We start from the raw sequence: 23,135 nt of genomic DNA on the forward strand, positions 1-23,135 counted from the left end.
GTATGCATGTGCCCTCACTTTCACTGCTTACTGCTGCAAAAACCCGATTTCCTATTAAGATCTATTTTCTGAGGTCCTGGGATTAGGACAAAATGTGAATGTAGTGGGGAGGGAAGATACATAGTTCAGTGCATAACAAGGGGAAGCCATAAGGTGGGGTCTGAGCATGGGAGGACGCACTGGTTTTAAGGCAGGACAGAGGCGTGAACAGGAAACGAAAGGGAGGGTAATCAGAAGAAGGAGAATTCAAGAGAAGAAAGTGTCTCAAGAATCGTGCCGTGGTCACATGAGAGGAGGACCTAGAAGTGGCTGGAGGGAATTGGTGACTCCAAGGACCGACTTCAGAGAAATGAAAGGGGCAGAATTCCAAGCAAGGGCTGGAATTGGGATGTCAGTGGCTGGTGTCGAGGAGATTGGGAAGGAGGGAGCAGGGCAGCAGCCAGTGAGAATTTCAAAGGAAAAGACAGTACACAGCACATCTAGAAAATGATGGCCATTTCCTTCCCATGGTGGACATTTAAGACAATCATCTTGAACAATACAAAGATATCTTTTCAATTTCTCTGGAAGTTTCCTGAGAATTTTATACGCAACATTTTATAGCAATGACTTACCAAAGCGAGACAGTACACTCACATTTCTTTAATTATTGTGTCCCTGACTTTTTTTTAAAGCAAGTAACTCTCCTATTAATCATTAAATAAATATATTTGTAGACTCTCAAAAATCCACAGCTCACTACTTTGTAGGGAATAACACAAATCTGGCATTAGGTCTTAAGAGAAACTACCTGCTTAGAGCAGAATCAATCCCCTATTATCCAAGAGAACACTGTTTTTGACATTTAGTGTTTAATACCACTCTTCCCATTCTTTAGATAAGTCTGGGGCACAGTGCCAGCTGCAGTCACCACACAGGCCCGTGCCCATCTCCGGGGAGGCACTTTTGTGGCTCGAGGACTTACTATAACATGGCTCCTGTGGACTGAAGAGATAAGCACTCCACTTACACCCCTTCAAACTGGGCATTCCTGTTAACAAAAGGCCTCCTTTGTCCTCCTACCCATGTTCCTGGGATTAAGACAATACTGTGCATAACAGGTCCAGCTGTACAAGATCAATTTACAGGAGATCAGCATAACTTAAAAAATTAAAGGGGCTAAGTGGAGAGCAAGCCAAAATGCCTGCAAGGAATGTAATCCAAAAGTAATAATCTAACCGCAGAAGTAACAACCAGATATTCTAAAAAGAGAGTCTAGTTTTTCTGAACTGAATTCCAGCCAGTCACCTTCATTCAAATAACTGATTTTACTACCCACTTACCAGCCACTCCCCACCATTGGCCAGGCACAGAGCCCCCCATCCACAATGCTTCCCCACGTGCGCTAATAGAGAAAGTGCTGCAGGCAGAAAGAGAATGGTTTGAGGTTGCTAAAAATGAGGCAGAATTGTCTAATCAACTTCACACACACACACACACACACACACACACACACACACACACACAATCAGATGCAATTTGTCAGCAGTAATGTCCAAGAGTTCATGTTATCAGCACACTGAAGTCAGTATCACCATGCTGGAACTAGCATCATCCCCTGCCGTGTCCATCCTCACTCCCTCCTGGCCACTGGCCTTCTCCAGTAAGGACTCTCAGTACATTCTGGTGCCATTGGACATCAGCTTGGTCCTCACTGTGGCTGTACAACTTCCTGTCCTCTAGATGGTGCGCCGAGAGAAAGTCTTCCCGTGGCGCTCCCTGACAGCCGCATCCTCCTCTAGTCTCCATCCGTCCCACCATCTCCTGCCCAGCACATGGCCACCTCATTCCTTCGGAGAAGACCCTCCAAGGCGAAACCCTGCAGCTTCCCTTTTCCCCACCTCCGCATATTTCGGTCTTATCTCTCTGTTTCTCTTCTCTCCAGAGCAGAGACACTTTATGTCCCTTTCATTCCTGTCGTCATTGGCCAAGTCACAGACCAACTGGGAGCAAGATTGAGGAAAATAAAGTTTCCCCGTGAAGACAACAGGATGCCTCCCAGTTTTTCACTGTTTTTCACTTGGGAGTATCTCCCAGTTCATTGCCTTTTCTATAATATTTATTCCAGACTCTACTAGGGAATTTCTTTTTAGCACGATTTCTGCTCCTACTTTCTATATATAAGGAAATACTTTATTTGTATGTATCTCTTCTTTCTCATTTTAACAGAATGTACTGAGCACAGAGGCATAGAATTCTACCATTAGAAGAAAACTTTGAGATAATCTAATCCAATCCCTTTATTTATTTATTTTTAATTTTATTGATTGATTTTAGAGTGAGAGAGGAAGGGAGAGAGAGAAACGTTGATTTGTTGTTCCAGTTCTTTATGCACTCACTGCTTGCTTCTTGTATGTGCCCTGACCAGGCATCAAACCCACATTCTTGGTATATCGGACAATGCTCTAACCAACTGAGCTACCTGGCCAGGGCCCAATCCCTTTACTGTAGAGCTGCAGAAACAACCCCAGGGAGGTGAAGGGATTTATCTTTTGTGATACAGCCAATTAGTTCAGAGCTGGAAACAGAACACAGGGTTCCTGGCTCTGAGGGCCTTTTCATGGTCTCTCAGAGGACTTAACATCCCTTTCTGTGGGAGTCCCGAGGACGCCAGACAAAGGTCTTCCCCAAAGAATTGAAGGTAGACTTCTGCGTCTGTGTCAGCTTGTGTAATGGCTCCTGGGAGCTTGGCCTCCAGTGACACCTTGATCTCCTCGGCCTCACTAACCTCCATGAACCTCCACCTCTGGATGGTCTGGGTCTCTAAAACCAGGCCCGCGCCATCATGCTGTTCCACCACCATGCCACAACCCACCCATGCTGAGCACAGTGCTGGAGGCACTGCAGGTGGGGGAGCAGCGCCAGGGCACCTCAGTGATGGCCATCAAGGTGTACATCCTGCAGAAGTACCCTATGGTGGACGCCATCCGGCTCAAGTACCTGCTGAAGTGGGCCCTGGACACTGGCATGCAGTGCAGTCTCCTCATCAGGCCCATCAACTCCAGGGCTAGGGAGGCCACTAGCAGCTTCAAATTAGTTCCCAAGCAAAAAAAAAAAAAAAAAAAAAAAATCCAGCTCAGGAAGATAGCCACCAGGTCGGCCCCCTGGAGACCGGGTGAGGCCAAGGAGGAGGCCCCCAAGAAAGATGGCCAGACCAAGGGCGAAGAGGCAAGAGTGGGCAAGGCCAGGAAGGCCCCACAACAGCCAGACAAGGCCACATGGGAAGTCAAAGGTTAAAGGCAAAAAGGATAGCCCAGATGCCAAGCCCACAGGAAAACCAAAGCTGGGACTCAGAGTTCAAAACCCACAGTCACCAAGGGTGAAAATGGTGTGACTTCCCCAGCCAAAAAGAAGACAGGGAACAAGGTCCTTAAAGAGGCCACTGCCCAGGGTGCCAGGAAAGGGCCGAAAGCCAAAGCTGCTGCTGCTCCTAAGGATAGTGAGTCCAAGATGGTACCTGGACCACTGCCTAGGAAGACAGAGGTCCCCAAGGGCCCAAGGGCTGGCATGTCCACCAAGGCCTCATCATCCAAAGACACTAGTATGAAGGCAGAAGCCAAGAGCTAGAGGCAGGATGGAGAGACACTAAGACTCAAGAGTTTTTGTTCCCCCAAAAACCATCACTTTATTTATTTTACTGTAACCTATTTATCAATAAGGAATTTTTCCCCCTCAGAAAAATAGAAGAATTGAAGGCAGCATCTCCCTAGATTTTTCCCCTTGTGTCCCCTCCCAGAGAGCCCCTGCCATGTCTCAGTTGGCATCATCACCAAGGTTATGTGACTTCCCCCAAGGTCACACAGGAAGTGACAACAGAAAACTAGAATCCAGAACTCCTGACTCAGGGTGCGTGTGTTGACCCCCAAGGGGCTATGGGCAGCCTGGACATGAGAGATGAGGGAAAGAGAGACAGAGGGTGAAGGAAATTTAAAGAAGTGGCCAGAAAGGCACCGTGAGAAAGAAGCTGGTGTTGGGAAGAAAGGACCAACAATCTCTGACTTGACTCCCTGGTCCTTTTTCATTTCATGTGGACAAAACTGGAAAAATAATTGGCTGAGTGTTGACCACAAGCATGCAGCTCATTTCCCAAAAACCTTAGCTTAAAATTACTCTTTTGAGAATACACATCTCTGTTTATCAAACAAAAAATAAATCTGACCACAAGCACTGTTGTGCCAACAGAAATATTTTGCACAAATAGTAAGACTGGACATTGAAAGGAGCCAGAAACTGCCAATCAGAGTCGTGGAGCTGAACAGATCCTCCCCTCCCATTGTTTATTAACTTCACCTTAAAATGCCCTTACCTGTTTGATGCTAGCAACTAACTTCTATAACAGCAAGAGCTACCCCACAGTGGATCTGGCTGCCTTAAGGAAGGAAGACTTGAGGTCTTTTAGCAGAATCCAAGCAACAACCTTGAGAGGCAGGAGAGGTCAAATGCACCCATACCAAACTCTTTAACATATTACTTTCTGTGCAGAAGAGCATTCTTACTAGCTTAAGGATTGGGGCAGATGGCCTCTAGGTCACATTCCAACACTGAGATGCTATGTGTTTTTTCTGGTTCATATTTCTAGTCTTCTCTATGTCTTGAGCATTCCTGGGTGTGTCTGTACATTCTATTGTACATCTTGGACACCCCAAAGCAAAGGTTCTCAATAGTAGTTCTCTGCACATATACAACTTACACTTAATTAAGATTTCTTTTTAATGGAAAAGAAGATTCCCTGACGTTAAAATTTTTCTCCAACCAGACAGATTCTGTAAAATGTAGTTTATCTGCTCTATTGTGGCTATATTGCTTTCCTATGAAATATTCTTTTAAAAAATGTATTAACTTCATTTTATTTCCAATTTGAAGGGCATAAAAAAGTATAAAGAAGAAAATGAAAATCATCTGAGATTGTATATTCTATATATGACCACTACTAACATTGGGCAGGATGCTTTTCAAACTTTTTTCTTTGTATAAGTGTGTGTATCATAAAACTGGAACCACACTGAGTACATACTTTATATCCTGCTATTTATGTTTGTATTATGTGGCAAATGTTTTTCTAAATAATTAAATGTTATTCTAAAATTAGAGGCCCGGTGCACGAAATTTGTGCACTGGGGGGGGGGGTGGTGCTCCCTCAGCCCAGCCTGCCCCCTCTCACAGTCCGGGAACGCTCAGGGGATGTCCTACTGATGGCTTAGACCCGCTCCCCACGGGGAGTGGGCCTAAGCCTCAGTCTGGCCTCCCTCTTCGGGAGGCGACCAGGCTGATCAGGGCAAGGTGTCACCCCCATCACCCCACTGCTGCTGCCACTGCCGGCCGCTGCAGCTGTCAAGGTGTTTTCATCAACATGGACTTCAATCCCTTCACCACGAAAAAATGACAACTTTCTTTAGGCATTTTCAAGATGTCTCTTTCATAGGATATGACATTTCTTTCTTTTTTTTTTTTTATCCTCACCTGAGGATATTTTTCCATTGATTTTTAGAGAGCGTGAAAGAGAGAGGGAAAGACAGAGAGAAACATCAATGTGAGAGGCACACTTTATTGGTTGCCTCCTGCATGAGCCCTGACCTGGGTCCCAGCCAGGGAGGAGCCTGCAACCTAGGTACATGCCCTTGATCAGAATCAAACCCAGACCCTGCGGTTCGCAGGCCGAGGCTCTATCCACTGAGCCAAACCAGCTAGAGCAGGATATGACATTTCTTAGCCCCTCCAGCAGCAGCCCTTCATTTTTTCCTCCAGGAGTAAGGTGGAAAAGTCCTAGATCACCTTGGATTCTTATTACCCAAGCAAGTGGCATACTGCAAGCTTAGCCAATGAGCAGTCAGAAAAGGTGTTTCCTCTGCAGCTCCCCCGCAGAGGCAGGACTGCTGGCACGCCGCAGCCGTGGGGCTGCTGGGGGCCAGGCCCCCCTGCGTGTTCTTCTCTCTGGCTCCGGGGCCCCGCCTGGCCCCTCCTCCTGAGCTGGTTGTAACCATTACAGCCTGGCCTAATTTGCATATTAACTCTTTATATATATAGACACTATTTTATTAACTATCTTTTATTCCATTACAAAACTTTCATTTTTACAAATACTATAATGTTGAAATAGAGAATCTTGGATATACATTTTTGTACTCATCTCTGATTATTCCTTGAGAAAAATTTTAAAAATATTTTAATTGCTTTTTTTAGAGAGAGTGGGAGAGAGAAATATCAATGAGAGAGTGAAACATTGATCAGATGCCTCCTACACACCCCTACTTGGGATCAAGCCCACAACCCAGGCATACCCCCTGACCAAGAATCGAACTGGTAACCTTTCAGTGCCCAAGACTATGCCCAACCAACTGTTCCGCACCAGCCAGGGCAGGGAAAACATTTTTTAAAGGGCTACACTGTATAAGGGAAGGTAACCAAAATAAACTCACCTTTACAAAGTCTACAACTTAGCTATACATCATCTCAATTCCTAAGACTGGACTGACAGGATGGAAGATTATTGTTGCCTCAAGCACTTGATTAAAACAACTAAAAAAATATCATGTCTAGAGGAAGATAATATCCTAGGTCTCAAGTTATTTCTATATATAATTGTGTGTAATTATAAATTTGCACACAATAAAAAATAGCCCAGTATACAAGGAAACACAATGACATGAATGAAAACCAGCAGAAATGGTAGACAATAGAAAGAGACTGATGGGGATGGACAAATACTGACAATATCAGACACAGATTTTAAAATAATTATGTTTACTCTGTTCCTGAAGTCATCCAATCCCCAAACCAACGCTGGGCCTTTTCATCTCAAACAAGGTTGACTGTCACCCCAGCGAATCAGGTATTTGTCTCTTCCTTATTCTTTATCCTGTAACAGCTTCTTTCCATTATTTTTTATTGTTCTTCAAAAGGAGACTGTTGACCTCATGAAGTGTTAAAGTTTGTTCATATCACCTAAATTGTCCTATTTAATCATTTTTTCTTAGGCACAGATGTCAAGAGATTTAATAAAGATAGGGCAGAAGAAAGTATACAGAATAAAGCACATTAAAACAAGATGAATAATAAAGAAGAGGGCAGGGAATCAGAAGATACGGTGGAAAAGTCTTAACTTATGTGTAATTGGAGTCCCAGGAGAGAAAAGAATGGGACAGAAGTAGTATTTGATGGCTGAGATCTTTTCAAAACTGATGGAAGACATTAAACTCCACATTCAATTGCCTACAAACCCCAAGCAAGGCAAATAAAAAGAAATCTATACCTGAGCACATCAGAATAAAAGTGTTGAAAACTAAAGACAAAGCAAAACTTTTAGAAACAACCAAAGAAAAAAAAGAGGCAAGTTACCTACAAAGCAGTACCAGTTAGATGGACAGAAACAATAGAAATAAAAAGAAATTGAATTAGCCTGTTGCTCAGTGGTTAGAGCATCAGCCTACAGACTGATGAGTTGGGGGTTCGATTCCTGGTAAGGGCATGTACCTCTGTTGCAGGCTTGATCCCCAGCCCAGGTCAAAGTATGTGCAGGAGGCAACCAACCAATGTGTCTCTCTCACATAAATTGTTTTTCTCTCTCTCCTCCTTACTTCCACTTTCTCTAAAAATCAATGGGAAAAATATCCTCGGGTGAGGATTAACAAACAGAAAGAAATAGAATGATATTTTTAGCACTGAAAGAAACTGTCAACCTAGAATTCTACACTTAATGAAAATGTCTTTCAAGAATAAAGAATAAAAACATGCCCAGACAAAACCTGAAAGCATTCATCATTTACTGAGGGAATACTAAAAAGGAGAAAGAAATTATTGCAAAAGGAAAAACATACATGCAGAAAAAAAATAAAGAACAATAAATTGGTATATTTGGGGATAAATTTAAACAGTCACTGTGTAAAATAATAATAAAGACTTATTTAGTTAAAAAATATGTAGATAGTTTAAATATATGACTATAATAGTATAAAAATCAGGAGTGGATAAGTAGAGTTAAAGTTCCAAACCCTTCACATTATCTATGAAGACAATAAGAGCATCAATTATTAGCCTTTGATATGATAAGAATGCATGCTGAAATCCATTTTTTTAAAAAAAAGGAATAAAAAACTCAATCCAAATGCAATGAGAAAAAAAATAAAAGGAACAACAGAGAGATTAGAAAACCAGAGAGCACTTGGTTAGATGGAGATTCAAACCTAAATCTATCAGTAAATATATTCCATGTAAAAAGATTCAGTGGCCAAATCAAAGACAAAGATAGTCAGACTGAGTTTTTTTTAAATATCCTCCACTATGTTTTTATAAGGTACACATCTAAAACATAATAAGGGTTTAGAAAAGTTAAAAGAAATAATGGGACAAGATATAGCATGCAAAACTAAGCAAAAGTAAGATGGTATTGCTACAGTAATAATATCAAGCAAAGTAAATGTTGTGGCAAAAAGCATTAATAGAGATAAAGAGGGTGAAAAGAGTTTCTGGATCCAATTCCAACCTGTGTGTGGAGGAGGCAAAGCTTTCTCTCACCAACAAGCAATCCCGGATGCCAGGAGGGTGTCTGAGAATTCAGCTCAATTCTGACACTATCTTCCTGGAGATAGAATCAGATTCCACAGGTAAAGGGCTCAGTCCCACAGGACTGCCCTCCACCTCAGATGCCAGTAACAAGCCAAGTTATCTGTGCTTCTGACCAAACTGGCTACAAATTAGAGGTTCCAACAACCCCCTCCAACTCAGGATGCCAATCACAAGTTCAGGTTGTTACCTCTACTTCTGACCAGCTGGATATAAATCAAACATTCCCACAACCCCTTCCTTAGTTTTGCTTAATCTGCTAGAAAGATTCATAAAAGTCAGGAAACCTGATTACTCACTAGATTACCAATCCTATCTAATAAAGGGGGAATATGCTAATTGACCCTCACACCATTGCAAAGATGGCAGCGCCCACAGCCAATAAGAGGGAATATGCTAATTGACTTCCCCGCTCTCAAAGATAGCGGCACCCACAGCCACAAGATGGTGGCACACAGTCCCCTCAGCCCCACTGGGGCAGCAGGCATGGCAAGTCCGGGCCCGCCCCCCAGGTGGGCCCAGCCACTCTGCGCACCTGCCTCTGGATTCCCCATTACCCTCAGCCCCCCAGCCGCCCAGGGCCAGCCCAAGGCACAGGCAAACCTCGGATGGCAGCTGCCCAGCCACCCAGGGCTGCCCGAGGCTCAGGTAACCAGGGCCAGCCAAGGCTTGCACTGCTGGCAGTGGCAGAAGCAGAGGTGTGATGGAGCGTCACCTTGCCCTGATCGCCAAGTCCCCTCCCACCCCTGAGGACTACTGGACTGTGAGAGGGGGCAGGACGGGCTGAGGGATCCCCTCTAAGTGCATGAATTTTCATGCACCGGGCCTCTAGTTTACTATAAAAGGAAATAACTCAGGAACAGCCAGGTGCAAGTGCTGCATAGGGCAAGGTATGGGGAGGGACCACACAGGTGCCATGCCTTCTCCGGGCTTGCTGCTCTCCCACTACCTTCCTGTGCTCACCAACTCAGATGCTCTCTGAACCCCACCCATTTTTTAGGTTTTCATGGAGATTTCATTACATAGGCATGATTGATTAAATCATTGGCCACTGGTGATTGAGTCCACCTCCAGCCGCACTCCTCTTCTCTCCTCTCCCCAGAGGTCAGGGGATGGGACTGAAAGTTCCAATGATGTGGTTGGTTTCCCTGGCAACTAGTCCCCATCCTTAGTCTAAAAGTCACCTCATTAACATAACAAAAGACACCTTTGTCAGCTCTCAGGGCTTTGGAAATTCTAAGGGTTTTAGGAGCTCTGTGCCAGAAACAGTGCAAAGACCAAATACATAGTTCTTATCTATATATCTATATATATATAAAAGCCCAGTGACCAGAACAGCGGAACTATCAGAAAACCAGAATAACCAGTGGCTATGTTGCGCACTGCAAAGCCAACCATCCTGATCCGGCTCCTGATTGGCCCCCAACACCCTGATTGGGAGCGGGGCTGGCTGGCCAACCACCGTGGCTCCCCGCCCCCCCCCCCCCACCGGTCCAGCCCGATGGGCCCCCATGGGGGCGGGCTGGCCAGACCTCACCCCTGCGTGAATTCATGCACCAGGCCTCTACTTATTAATAAGTCAACAGCACAATGACTTTTAAAAGAAGGTTCAATGCACCGGGAAGGCATTGAATCTTCTATATATTCCTGTTTGTTTGTTCTTAAATTTGGTTCACTAATTCTATTGACTACTAACTAGAAAACCTCCATATATTTGGAAATTAAGAAATACACCTCTGAGAAGATGGGAGGCGATGAGATCCAGGGCCCAAGCAGAAGATGGCCTTAGCCGTGAAGAAGTCCCATTCTTCTTGTTAACCCACCTCAATCCAGGCAGTGGTCCCAGAGTCCCCTAGTGCAATTGTGGGTTAAGTGCAAGCTGAACCTGTTCAGAAATGGTTCCAAATGGCGGGCTCGAAGCCTTGTTCACTTCATTACCTTCATCAACCCTATGGCATAGTCCCAAAGTTGGACTGTGTAGCTTTCCATTTGTCTTACAGGGGTGCTCCTCATCCTCTCCAAATTATAGACCCATAACCAAGTGGCAACAAGTGAGGTTAACCTCCGCCACCAACTAACTGCGGCTCAGGTGAAGGTCTAGATGTTTCAGTCCCACAATAACTAGAGACTGAAATTATTTTGTGAAGTAAAAGCCACGTGCAGGAAGAGCCATGGACCCCCATCTCTGCGTGAAAGTTAGGAAACAGCAGGCACAGTGTGGTGAGGGCCATGATTCTCCTCAGTGGCTTAACTGGAAATGCAAGCTCCAAGTTCAAAGCCAGTAGTCTCTTCCCAAAGATGGAGAGGCAGAAGGGCCTATCAGAATCACAAGGGAGGTTTCCTCAATATAAAATATCCTTCCCATAAACAGAGGCCATTCCAGGCCACAGGTTGCTGGCTTTCAATCTTTTAGCCCAGCAAACACTCGGCCCCCTCCTCTTCCTTCTCACATGAAATCATAGTAGGCAAAAATGGATAAAATTGGAACCAGTGAAGGCTCTGGAGCCCCATGCTCTTGGCCAACCCCAACCATCACCATGGAGCCTGGCCACAGACATTTTAGCCTGAACTTTTTAAAAGTATGTGTAACCAAACACCTATCTCAACCATTAAAAAAAAAAATGTCTTGAGAAAGTTCCTGCAGAATGTCTGGCTCAGAGCAAGGCAACTTCCTGGTACACCTTCCAAAGCAAACCTGATATAAAATGTATCGAGAGTTCCTGGGTGGGGTGACCTGCTGCTTGGAGCTGTTAACTATCCATCTAATAAAAGAGTAATATGCAAATTAACCACCACTCTGCTATACCCACAAGCCATGCCCACCAGCCAATCAGGAGCGAGTATGCAAATTAACCCAACCAAGATGGCTGCGGCCACCGAGTGAGCAGGAGGCTTAGGTTTCCCTGGCGATAGGAAGCCAAGCTTTCCACACACCCTGGCCAGCCCAGGCCTCCACTCAAGGCTACAAAGTTTCAATTATAGAAGATAAATAAATCCCAACAAAAATGGCTGCGGCCACCGAGCAAGCAGGAGGTTTGGCTCCGCTCAAGGCTACAAAATTTCAATTATAGAAGATAAATAAATCCCAGATACCAGGGCCTCTGCTTGGGTCGCCAGGGGAAATGGCCACCATGCAAACCACCATAGGCCCCTCACCCAGGCTGCCCCATGACCCAAGGGAACTCCCACCCTGATCCAGGACACCCTTCAGGGCAAACCAGCTGGCCCCCACCCGTGCACCAGGCCTCTATCCTATCTAATAAAAGAGTGATATGCAAATTGACCATCACTCCAACACACAAGATGGCTGCCCCCATGTGGTCAAAGATCCTGCCCCCATGTGGACACATGATGGCTGCCACAAGATGGCCAGCAGGGGAAGGCAGTTGGGGGGACCAGGCCGGCAGAGGAGGGAAGTTGGGGGCTACTGGGCTTGCAGGGAAGGTCAGTTGGGGGCGACCCAGGCCTGCAGGGGAGAGCAGTTAGGGGTGACCAGGCCTGCAGGGGAGGGCAGCTAGGGTCAAACAGGCTGGCAGGGGAGTGGTTAGGGGGTGATCAGGCTGGCAGGCAGAAGTGGTTAGGGGCAATTAGGAAGGCAGGCAGGCCAGCAGTTGGGAGCCAGCAGTCCTGGATTATAAGAGGGTTGTCCGACTGCCCGTTTAGGCCTGATCCAAGTAGGATTGAGCCTAAACGGGCAGTCGGACATCCCTCGAGGGGTTCCAGATTGGAGAGGGTGCAGGCTGGGCTGAGGGACACACACCCCATGCATGAATTTCATGCACCAGGCCTCTAGTAGACAGATATTTTCAAATAGTGAATAATGGTGACACTTCAAAATAGTTACCATTGCTTTGGGAATTCATGAGTTACCAGAGACCAGGCAAGTCCATCCTGTTGTAGGATAATAAAATCCTTTGATCTATAAAGCAAATGCTTAGCTTTTTAAAAAATCCTTACTCAAGGGTATGTTTTTATTGATTTTAGAGGGAGAGGAAGGGAGAGAGAGAGAGAAAGAAAGGAGAGAAAAGACAGACTATTATCTTTGCCCTCTACATGCACCATATCCAGAATTTTTCCCACTGGTATGATTTAACATGATGCTGTCAACTTAGATAGTGAACACTATTCAAACCATCATCATAACAACCCGGGGCAGGACCATTTTAAATCCTTTTTTTAAAATATATTTTTATTAATTTCAGATAGGAAGGGAGAGGGAGAGAAACATCAATGATGAGAGAGAATCATTGATCGGCTGCCTCCTGCACACCCCACACTGGGGATTGAGCCCACAACCTGGACATGTGCCCTGACCTGTGATTGAACCATGACCTCCTGCTTCATAGGTCAATACTCAACCACTGAGCCACATCGGCCGGGCCTTGTTAAATCTTTGTGTGTCCCAGGCTCTTATCACTTCAGAGGGACACTCTCTGCTCACATCAAACATATTCAAATGCACCCGACAGCCTACATGAAACTGTTTCTGTTTAAATGACTTGTATAGCTTCGATTGCACAGTTTTGTTCATATTTTGGATCTGAGAACATTTTTTAAGGGCTCAAACATTTTTGACTCTTAAAAATCTCAGAGAACCCACACACTGCTGTGATCTCCAGAGCCTACTGGATAAATCAGCCCCAGTCTACGGAGCTTCCTGCGGGGGTTGCTGGGAGGAAAATGTCAAGAAGCATGTTCATCCTATTAAGTAATGCCATCTCTTGGGGGACCTGGTGGGAACTTCCCCTCTGACTTTGGTATCAAGGGCACTGTGCTTCTCCTGTTGTTTCTGTCTTGTGAGTCCATGAATCACAGACGTGACCATGTGACCGTCTTCCCCCTGGCCACCAAAAAGCTCAGAAAACAAGCCTGCCATTTTGTGCCCTAAACTTGCTCGTGGATCCTCCTCATAGCTCCTATCCTAAATATCTCTTTGCCTCATTTCTTCTCATTTATTTTAAATTTATTTCACCTAGCTTCATTAATGTTATGTATGCGTCCTTAAACCCTTTTTGGACCAAGACAGGATATAAACAACTCAACACATAAATAGCATTATTTCCCCCCTAAAAGTGCCTTCCTTGCATATTTTCTATTTGTGATGACCCTTCTATTAAAGTGGGCGTGAACATTGACTACGCGCTTACCATCGGCTAGCACTTGACATGGATAACAACTCCTGAGATGGGTGCTTCTTCCTACTGAGACAGGATAGTAAGAAGCTAGGAAAACTCCGTGGCAAGCGGAAAGGGAACACTGAGATAGATAGCTGAGCAAACCGGCCGAGCAACTTACAGCCAGGTACAGAAAGTCACCAGGGCAGAAAGTCCCGGATGCCTAGCAACAGGCAAAACTAGTGCTGGACCTTCCTCCCCTGGCAGATCGCTGGTCATGCAGCTTAGACCCCCTGACTTCTCATATCGCTGGTCAAGCGGTTTAGACCCCCTGACCTTCCCTCCCCAGAGATAACATCTAGGCCTCAGTTGTATTTCAGCTCCAGGCCAAGAAAAGCAGCAAAGCTAGGCAGGAGACACCAGGACCACCGGCAATGACTAATGACCCCCTGACCTGGCACTGCCCAATCAGTAGAGACCATGACCCTGAAAGGACACACCTGGAAGAGCTGATGAAGATTCTATTAAGATCCTCCCTTAAGCCCACCTCTAAACTCCCAGCCTTTAAACACCCTCAAACCGAAGGTCCCAGTGCCCTTTCTCCCTCCCTGGAGCTCACCCCCACCTTTCCCTCCCCCCTTTGCTTCCCCCACAGGCGTGCATCTCCTAAACTCTAAGGGACCCCAGGAGACTTGCCCCCAGGGGAGCAATGGGCAGCGGCAGCTTGTCCCAGGCTCACCCCCTGAACCCTCCCCAGGCCCCTTTTCTCTGACTCCCCAGTGAGCTGACAGCAGCCCCACCTTGGCTTGCTTCTTCCCCATCTTTTTAGAGTCAAAGCCACTCTGCCCATTCTCTCTCCTGTTGCTTCTTCTGTCCTAGGCCCTTCCTTATTTCACTGTCCCCGGTTTTAACAAACGTGCTCTCAGAATCACCCGCACGCCTACCATGAAATCTATCCTGCATGAAGTCAAGAAACCACACACTACTTGCTGGCCTTAGGCAGACCCGCTCTGGGCCTGGTCCCCTTTCCCGTAACACTATTACTTTTCCGATAAAGAACCCAAGGCTTGGATGTGATGTCACTTCCCAGGGCCACTCAGACAGTCAGAGGCAGGGCTGGAATTCCACCCCAGGCGGGCCTCATGGCCACCGCCTCACCCCAGCCAGAAACCTTGCTTTCATCCTGACGGCCTTATCCCAGATTCCCTTCTGTTAATTTAGCCTCCAAAGTGCCTCTTGACTCTGTTCCCCGCTGCTCTATCCTCAGTCCAGCCTCTTATTTCAGGGCCCTTTTTTCTGTTGTTAATCCTCACCCCAGGATATTTTTCCCATTGATATTTAGAGAGAATGGGAGGAAGTGAGGGAGGGAGAGAGAGAGAAACATTGATGCGAGAGAGACACATTTATCAGTTGCTCCCACGTGTGCCCCCACCAGGGCTGGGGATGAAACCTGAAACCCAGGTACATGTTCTTGACTGGGAATTGAGCCCGAGACCCTTCAGTGCCCAGGATGACACTCTAACCACTGAGAAACACTGGCCAGGGTAGGGCCCTTTTTGATCTGCTGGGATTTTTGCAATAGCTTCTTAGAAGATCTCTCTGAATCCAGGCCTGGCCTCTGTGAATCTATTATCTGTGCCTCTGAAATACAAAGGTGTCCACAAGATCCTGATAGGGTGTGCCAGGTGTAAGGCAGAGTCCAGCTTCCTTTGTCTACCATGCAGAACCATTACAATCTGTCCCTGGTCTAACCAGACACACCATGACAAACCCCATGCTCCCAGCACAGTCATCACTTCCCAACAAGGGTCTCATGAGCATTCCTCGGAGGCCTGGTCCATAGTTCCCTCCTTCCTGGCCTGGTAAACTACACATCTCTCCCATTTCAAGTCAAAATCTCAGCTCCATTGTGACATGTTCTCTGAGTCTCCTGGTCTCCAACCCTCCTCCATAAATTCCCCATCTGCAGAGACCGCCTTGCCATTTATTATTTATGTCCTTGTTTATTTGTCCATGTCCCTTACTGGACCCTGAGCTCCTAGAGGACAGAGACTGTGTTGCCTTACCCACTCTGGAACCCCCCTCCCCCATCCCAAGGGCCCAGCACACAACAGCTACTCAATAATTGTTGAATGTTCAACCAAGCAGTAGGTCTAAACTGGATTTCTGTGCACTGCCAGGAAATTAGCCTCCCTACAGCATTTCTGCCCCCATCCCCTAAAGCCAAAAATATAGCGCCACCACTAATCTGCAGCTTTAGGCAAATTTTTAAAAAGTGCCTCCTCTAGGAAACCCAGCCCAAACGTCACTTCCTGTGCCTCTCACGCATTTAGCGCCTTGCTGTTTCCTCGCTCCCTACCTGTGGAAGGCACCCGTATTTGAGTCTTACCGTATCACAGCTCAGTTCTTTCTTCACTGCTTGGTCTCACTGCAGTGAAAGTAGGGATCCTGTCTTAGCCACCACTGAGTCTCAGATGCCTAGGATGATGCTCTTCAAAGCCACAGTGGGTTTTCAGGACATGTTTTAGACTGAAGGCAGAGCTCCAATGCAGTTACTCCTCAGTTCAAATCTTCACAGAGCTTCCCATCGGCCTCATGATTGTTTCAACCCCCCCAGGCAGGCACACCAGACACTCAGCCTCACAGCTCTCCAGTCACCCTCCCCCCACCCCCATTTCCTCCTCCTCAGGTCACCTACATTCATCTGTGCTATGGGCAGAGTGGGCTTCTGAGCATCTCTTACCTCTGGGTCTTTGCTCACCTGTCCCTCTGCCTACAATGCCCTTTGCTTGTCAAAATCCTATCCATCCTTCAAGACCAACTCAAATGCCATCTTCTCCCTGAGGCATCCCACCCGAGATGTGGCCTCTTGCTGCTGAGAGCAAAAGTACTTTGTCCTTCCTGAGTCATTCCCAAAGCAGTGCTCTGTGCTCGAATGATGTGTGGGTACTTAAAGCGTTTTGAGGGTTGTTATTCCCAGACTTTAGTTCAGTCAGTGCGCACAGTAAGAGCTCAGGAAATCCCGGGCTAAACAGAATAGGGAATCCAGCACTACACCTGCACATGGACGAGGCAGCAAACCCATGCTCCAGGACCCAGCAGGACACAGACCTCCTCCCTCTCCTCTTTTTTCTCAGTACCAGCAAAGCATGAGCTCAGGGAAGAACTGCATACATCGCCCCTCCCTTCTTGCCCCAGCCAACAGAGTTTGGCTTCCCTTCTAAAGAGGTAAGAGAAAGGTGTGACAGCTCAACTTCCTTTGCTCCACCCTCTTTCTTTCCCCAAAAACAGAGTAGAAATTCACCTCTGACGGCCTCCTTTTCAAGCTCCTGCCGGACAGGACACACACAGGCACATGCCCCCGGCACTCAGCACACCTCCACCACACCGGCACCCACAGAAGCCTCTCTCTCCAGCATGAAGTCTGCGCCCCCAGCTGCCCTGGTCCTCAGCCTGGTCTTCTCCTTCCAATCGGCTTGCTTGGCAGGTGGGACTGTGAGCTTTATTCTTGGCCACGCTGGGAAGGGGAAGGGAGGGGGAGGGGGAAAGGAAGGAGGAGTATTCCTTGGCCAGGGCTGGTCCTGCACAAAGAGGAAACAATCCTTTCTCATCTGAAGGATTGGGCAGAGGTGGGGTGGGGGTGTCTTAAATTTACGCCTGTCCTCAGCTAGGACAGGAGCAGCCACCTCTGTTGACCTTTACCACAAAGCAAAGAGGAAAAAGCAATGCACAGAGCCTCTCCCAGCAGGGGACCAAATTAGCCTAAAATGGCATCTTTTGGGTGCAGTTTCTCAGTGGCTCCTTCTCCGAGCCCGGAGCTGCTGAGCTTCGCCATGCTCCCTTTGCGCTGCCCCTCCGCTCCCCTAAGGCCCTCTGACCCTCTCCTGACCCTGTGCTTTCTTTGCAACTTTCACAAAACCTTAATGCATAAAAGCTGCCAAACTCAGTCTACCATTCTCCCATCTCCCCGGGACATAGGAGATGTTGGGTTAGTGCCTTGTGGAGGCTGGAGGGGTTGAGGTCATCCCATCAGGATGTCCCAGGCTGAGCTCCGAGCTTCATGCAAAGGCCTCCCTGACACTCCCACGCTCCTGACTTTTGCCCCTGGCTTTGATCTTGGTCCTCAACTCCCCAGAACACAGTCTGTCCTGTTCCCTGAGTCTGTCTCTCTCTATTAGTCTGTCTCAAAACCAATCCTCACCACACCCACATCCACACCTATCCCCACCCCCACCTTCACCCCCACCCCCCCATATCCTTCCTCCCCTTCAGCCTGTATCTGCCTCTCTCATCCTCACAGACTCTCCTGTGGAGGTCCAGAGAGTGTGGGCTCTCAAAGCCTGTGAGCCTCAATGCTGCTTTGTACCTACCAGCTGTGTGACCTTGAGCAAATCACTTACCCTTTCTGTGCCCCAGTTTCTTTATTTATAACATGGGGATACTCCTAGTGCTTACATATAAGGTTGTTGTAAAGATGAAATGAGGTGACTGTAGGGAGATACCTTTGAACAAATTAACTCATGGTAAACACGTAATGGATGTTAGCACATCCACTGTCCAGTATAATCCTCCCCTAATAAAAGTGTTTCATGTCTGTCTTTCTGTTTATCTTCACAGTACCTTGTTTAGGATAGGGCCTCAAAAAAACTTGACAAATTTAACTGCACTGAAGAGTTGGGTCTTCCCAGCAGCCTTTACTTTGGAAGTGACCCCAACTGGACCAGTCCCTGGTTGGCTCTGCTTATGAGGGTGATATTTAAATTCTTAGGGGGTAGAGGGAGGCAGGAGAGGATAAAGGGGGGGATAAACGGTGATAGAAAGAGACATGACTTGGGATGGGGAACACACAGTACAACATACAGATGATGTATTACAGAATTGTATGCTTGAAACCTATATAATTTTATTAACCAATGTAACCCCAATACATTCAATAAAAAATAAATGGAAAATATTCTTAGGAACTTCTAACTAGGCTAACCAGTTTGAGCCATATAAAATTGCTGAGCAATTCTTGACCTACATAAATGGCAATTTCACATGGTTTCACCTAATACTAGCATCCAATTTACTAGGTTTTTTCCGCTCACTTGTTCTAGACAGGGACCACTTCCATTCAAGGGTAGAGGGGAGGTGAAGGTCAGGGCAAAGGAATTTATTTCGGTTATAAGGGACATTAAAATGTTGAGGAATCAATTTCTCCAAAACAAATAAAGACCAAGCTCTAAGCCATTTAGCTGTAAATAATTTACAGTAACAATCAGATTGCATCAAGGTAATTACTATACTTTGGGCAGGACACTGGAGCGGCTTGGGGGTAGGTGGCATAAAATTAGTCTGAGCAGCAATGCCGTGGCTTTGGCTAGTCAAGAAGTTTCCTCCTAACTTCTGCTCTGTGACACCAAGTGCCTGTGAAGGACATGCTGACTGGTGGGGGCCTTGACGTTTCCAAACCAGTTTTATGCTTTTGCATTCCCAAGAAGCAGACTGAACAGCAATACAGTTCCCAGAAGGAGTCTTCAAAACTGGTCTCGTGGTCTTGTTCTACCTAGATTAGCACTAACAGAACATTTTTGTTGTTGTTGTTGATGGAAATTCTGCATATTTGTGCTGTGCTTCCATTATGTTAGCCACTAGCCACATATGGGGATTGAGCACTTGAAATGTAGTTAATCTGACCAAGAAGCTGAATTTTTAATTTAATTGTTTAAACATTTAAATAGTCACCAGTGGCGGCCGTGTGGGACCAAATGGATGGAGATCCTCTCCTCTTATGCTGTTGTAAGAGGGAGCATGGGCAATGGGTTTTCTTCCTTGGAGACCCTTATGTTCATCTCCATAACCCCAGTTCACCCCCCAAACTCTGATACAACAGTAAGAATTCCTGCTGAAGTTCCTTTTATCATTGGGCTCTCTGCTTCTTAATCAAGGGACAATTTGAAGTGCTGCATATTCTAGCAACCTCTAATTTGCTTATATGGTGTTTAATTTTTTTTTTTTCTGATTACCACTTCCATGTCTTGCTGAGTAATACCAGTATCTTTGTCAGAAATCAAGGTCAGATTTCAATGTCTATTTGTTCAAGAGTTTTGTTTTTAATATATTTTGCTTGATTTCAGAGAGAGGAAGAGAGAGGGAGAGAGAGATAGAAACATCAATGGTGAGATAATCATTGATTGCCTACTGCATGCCCCCCAGTGGATATCAAGCCCACAATTTGGGCATGTGCCCTGACCACAAATCAAACCATGACTCCTGGTTCATAGGTCAACACTCAACCACTGTACCACACAGGCCAGGCTATTCAAAGTTTTGGAAGAACTTAAAGATAGTTATGGAAAGATGCTTCAGATTTTTAAATAAGTGTGTTACTATATACTAGAAAAACCATTTTCTATGTATCTATTTGCATAGAAAGCAGCTAATTAGGTAATTAGAGTGTTTGGGAAGCTGTAGATACCAGGCCCTGGGTAAGGGACAATGCGAGATGGAGATAAAGCATCTCTGAATGAGAATAGACCACAATAGGAAAAGGGGAGTATTTGTTCGCTAGGGCTGCCATAACAAAGAAGTCCACTATCAAGGTGTCTGCAGGGTTGGTTTCTCCTGAGGCCTCCCTCCTGTGTCCTCACATGGTTTTCCTTTGCTTGTACATCCCTGTGTTTCTCCTCTTCTTATAAGAACCCCAGTCATATTGGATTAGGGCCCACACATATGGCCCCATTTCATGTTAGACCTCTTTAAATGTTTTATTTCCAGATGCATTCATTACTGGGGGATTAGGATTTCAACATCTGAATTGGGGCGGGGCGGGGGGGGGGGGGCACAATTTAGTCCATAACAAGGGGTTAGTTTGCTGCATGAAGTCTAGACTGGAACGTCTATAATACTTTCATAGTACTCACTACTAATTTACTCAGACTGTCTTTTTTCCCAGAAGCAAGCAGTGGCAACAACTCAACCTTGACCAACCACCACCCAGATCCTGAGACTCTGGAACAATGCCACAGTAAGCTTCTGCCAACTGCCCCAGCCAGAGCTGGCCCTGGGTCTGGGAGGGAAACATAAGCCTCCTGGCTTTCTGTTAATTGACGTGGGGTGGCTGAGTGCTGGCCTGGCCTCGCTGGGTGCTGGTGTGGTTTGCAGAGTTCATCCAAAAGCTATCTTGGCCTTGACCCCCATCTAAGCTCACAACCTTTGGTACAGACAGCTTTAATGACCCATCTGCACGACAGGAGCCAAAGATGTCCTGAGTTCAAAGACTTGTAGATGTTTGCCAGTGGAAAGACCACAAAACTTGGCTAGTCCTACTTCTGCCCGAGGCGGGAGCTTCATTTTCATACCCTTTGCATATTTCTGTTCTTCTCTACTTAAATACCTCCAGCCACAAGGAGGGAAGTACTTCATAAAGCAACCACTATTACAGATGTCTAATGAACAGAAAGTCTTGCAATATATTCTAAGTCTGGCTTCCTTTAATCTGCCCTCATTGAATGACCAAATGTGTTCACTTCTGGACACTTACAGAGAAGAATAATAGGCAAGAATGTGTAGAGGTTAAGAACACAGCTTTGGAGTCCTGCAGACTTGGGTTTGAGTTCTAGTTCTGCCAACCCATGACCTTGGGCAAGTTACAGCCTGAGATTCTTCATGTAAAATGGGAATAACAACCACACCTATCATTTTACGAGGAATAAATAAGGTAACGTGTGTAGAGCATTTTGCATAGCACGTGGCATGTTTTCATGAAGGTTAACTATTGTATTATTATTGTCTTGTTGTTATGACTATTAGAGACAGGGCAGGCTAGTGTGATGCTCTCTCTTCCCCCAGATGTGGACTTCTGCCCACAAGCATCCCAGTGTTGCCACGCTGGAGTGGATGAGTACGGCTGGATCGCGGCCGCTGTTGGCTGGAGTCTCTGGTTTCTCACCCTCATCCTGCTCTGTGTGGATAAATTGATGAAGTTAACTCCAGATGAGCCCAAGGACTTGCAAGCATGAGACACAGAATCAGAGCCCCAAGAATGCCAGCCACCACCCAACTGTGGCTAATAGCAGGCACGGAGTAGCGCCAATGTGGTTTCTTGTAAAGTCATTTTCACCTTTAAACTTCAGTTACTTTTTTAAAGGGAAGGAAGACAGAAAGGGGGTCCAAATAAGGGAATTCCAGTGCTGCTAATTCCAAGAGGCAGGTGGGCCTCTGAGCTCTCATAACCTTTCTCCAGAGAGTCTCTATGGAATTTCGTTCTGTTTTAACCATGGCTTTTTTCTGGGCTCCAAGGTGGAGCACACGAAACACAAGATTGATCTTTTAGTCAACTCATTTGAAATTAAACTTATAACCTTCTCACTGAACAGAGGTCATTGTCATCTGTCCTCATTTCAGTCAAGGGCATCACTGTCACTTCAAAATGTAAGGATCATCATCGACAACCACAAAGTCCTCACCCCCATGTCCAGTGCTTCCCCAGCTCTGTTCTCACCCCCATGACTATACCTTCCATGGCTAACCTGTCCCATCCTCCCTGCCAGCAGCCTGCTTCTGGCCCTCACTACATTGTCCCTGCTTTATTCCAGCAATATTTCCTTTGGTTCTCACTGCTTTCAGGATATTTCTCCCCATGGGCAGCTGTCACACAGCCTGGCATTGAACTCTTCCCATGAGTCCAACCATCCGACTCCCTGCACAGGGCTGAGGGGCTCTGGTTGGCCCACTCCTCAACTGGATGGATGCCTTTCCCACTGCTCTTCACCTCCACCTCCCAACTCCATCTCCAGAATGAAGGCCATTGCTCTGCCTGGAAACTTCCTGATCCTCTTGGAGGACCTGGAGCTGGTGCTCTTAGCTACTGGGCCCTGAGGTGCAGCCATCACGCAGGGACCTGCTCACAATGAGTTTATACTTCTGGGGCATAGGAAGCTTCTGGTGATGTTTGTCTGGTGAATGAATGAACCAATGAGTCCTTGCCCCAGATGAACTTATGACCATCATTTTGCATTCAGAGCCCCCATTTTTCTATAAATGGTTAAAACAACCAAATTTTCAAAGAAGCCAGTTGGTTTGATTCCTGTTCTCTCAGTGACTCAGCATGAGGATGTGGCCTGAGGCTGTGAAGTCTGCCGTGGGTTTGGAGGAGAGGAAGGTGGCTCGTTGGTAGGAAGGAAGGACAAAGCGGCTCCTTCTTTATGGAACAATGGCTGCCCTTTGTCAGGGACCATGTATTTAGATGGGAGCTACTCTAAATAATCAAAATACAAAAAAAGAAAAAAAGTGCAAGGCCCCTGAAGTAGGAAGAAATGTGTTGCAAAGGTGGCAAATGACTCAAAGCTGCCCAACGCTCTTGCAGAAAATTGAGACAAATTTCCCTGACAATGGAAACTAAAGGGATCTCGTGGCTCACTCTCAGGAGCCAGATAGTTT

At 46.3% G+C, this 23,135-nt stretch overlaps 2 protein-coding genes and 1 pseudogene across 5 annotated transcripts in view; 2 read left to right on the plus strand and 1 right to left on the minus strand.

The window, feature by feature from the left end:
• The window catches only part of ATP6V0A4 (ATPase H+ transporting V0 subunit a4), a 64,166-nt gene extending 46,957 nt beyond the window's left edge, over positions 1-17,209 (minus strand). The window contains exon 1 of the mRNA XM_080664440.1: positions 17,017-17,209. The gene's annotated coding sequence lies outside the window, so the exon portion shown is untranslated. The remainder of the gene's footprint in view (positions 1-17,016) is intronic.
• Positions 2,712-3,606, plus strand: LOC308246821 (histone H1.8-like; annotated as a pseudogene). The gene has a single exon. The product of its transcript is annotated as a histone H1.8-like (transcript).
• TMEM213 (transmembrane protein 213) lies at positions 16,691-22,069 on the plus strand. Of its 3 annotated transcripts, XM_080664443.1 has the most exons (4): positions 16,691-16,940; positions 17,039-17,199; positions 20,650-20,721; positions 21,546-22,069. In XM_080664443.1, exons 2-4 carry the CDS (start codon positions 17,130-17,132, stop codon positions 21,713-21,715), a joined length of 312 nt encoding a protein of 103 aa, XP_080520569.1. In that variant the 5' UTR covers positions 16,691-16,940; positions 17,039-17,129; the 3' UTR covers positions 21,716-22,069. The 3 variants fall into 3 exon arrangements, with proteins under 3 accessions (XP_080520569.1, XP_080520571.1, XP_080520570.1); XM_080664445.1 differs by lacking the exon at positions 16,691-16,940 and having other exon boundaries at positions 17,008-17,199; positions 20,653-20,721; XM_080664444.1 differs by lacking the exon at positions 16,691-16,940 and having other exon boundaries at positions 17,027-17,199.
• The last annotated feature ends 1,066 nt before the right edge of the window (positions 22,070-23,135 follow it).

This window comes from Plecotus auritus, assembly GCF_963455305.1.
Source record: "Plecotus auritus genome assembly, chromosome: 4".
Lineage (NCBI taxonomy): Eukaryota > Metazoa > Chordata > Mammalia > Chiroptera > Vespertilionidae > Plecotus > Plecotus auritus.

Excerpts from the sequence above, each read along its gene's own strand:
- TMEM213 (XM_080664443.1), top strand. The coding sequence starts at position 17,130 with ATGAAGTCTGCGCCCCCAGCTGCCCTGGTCCTCAGCCTGGTCTTCTCC. Across the intron at positions 17,200-20,649 it reads CCAATCGGCTTGCTTGGCAG|AAGCAAGCAGTGGCAACAAC; the intron begins GTGGGACTGTGA and ends CTTTTTTCCCAG. Across the intron at positions 20,722-21,545 it reads GACTCTGGAACAATGCCACA|ATGTGGACTTCTGCCCACAA; the intron begins GTAAGCTTCTGC and ends CTCTTCCCCCAG.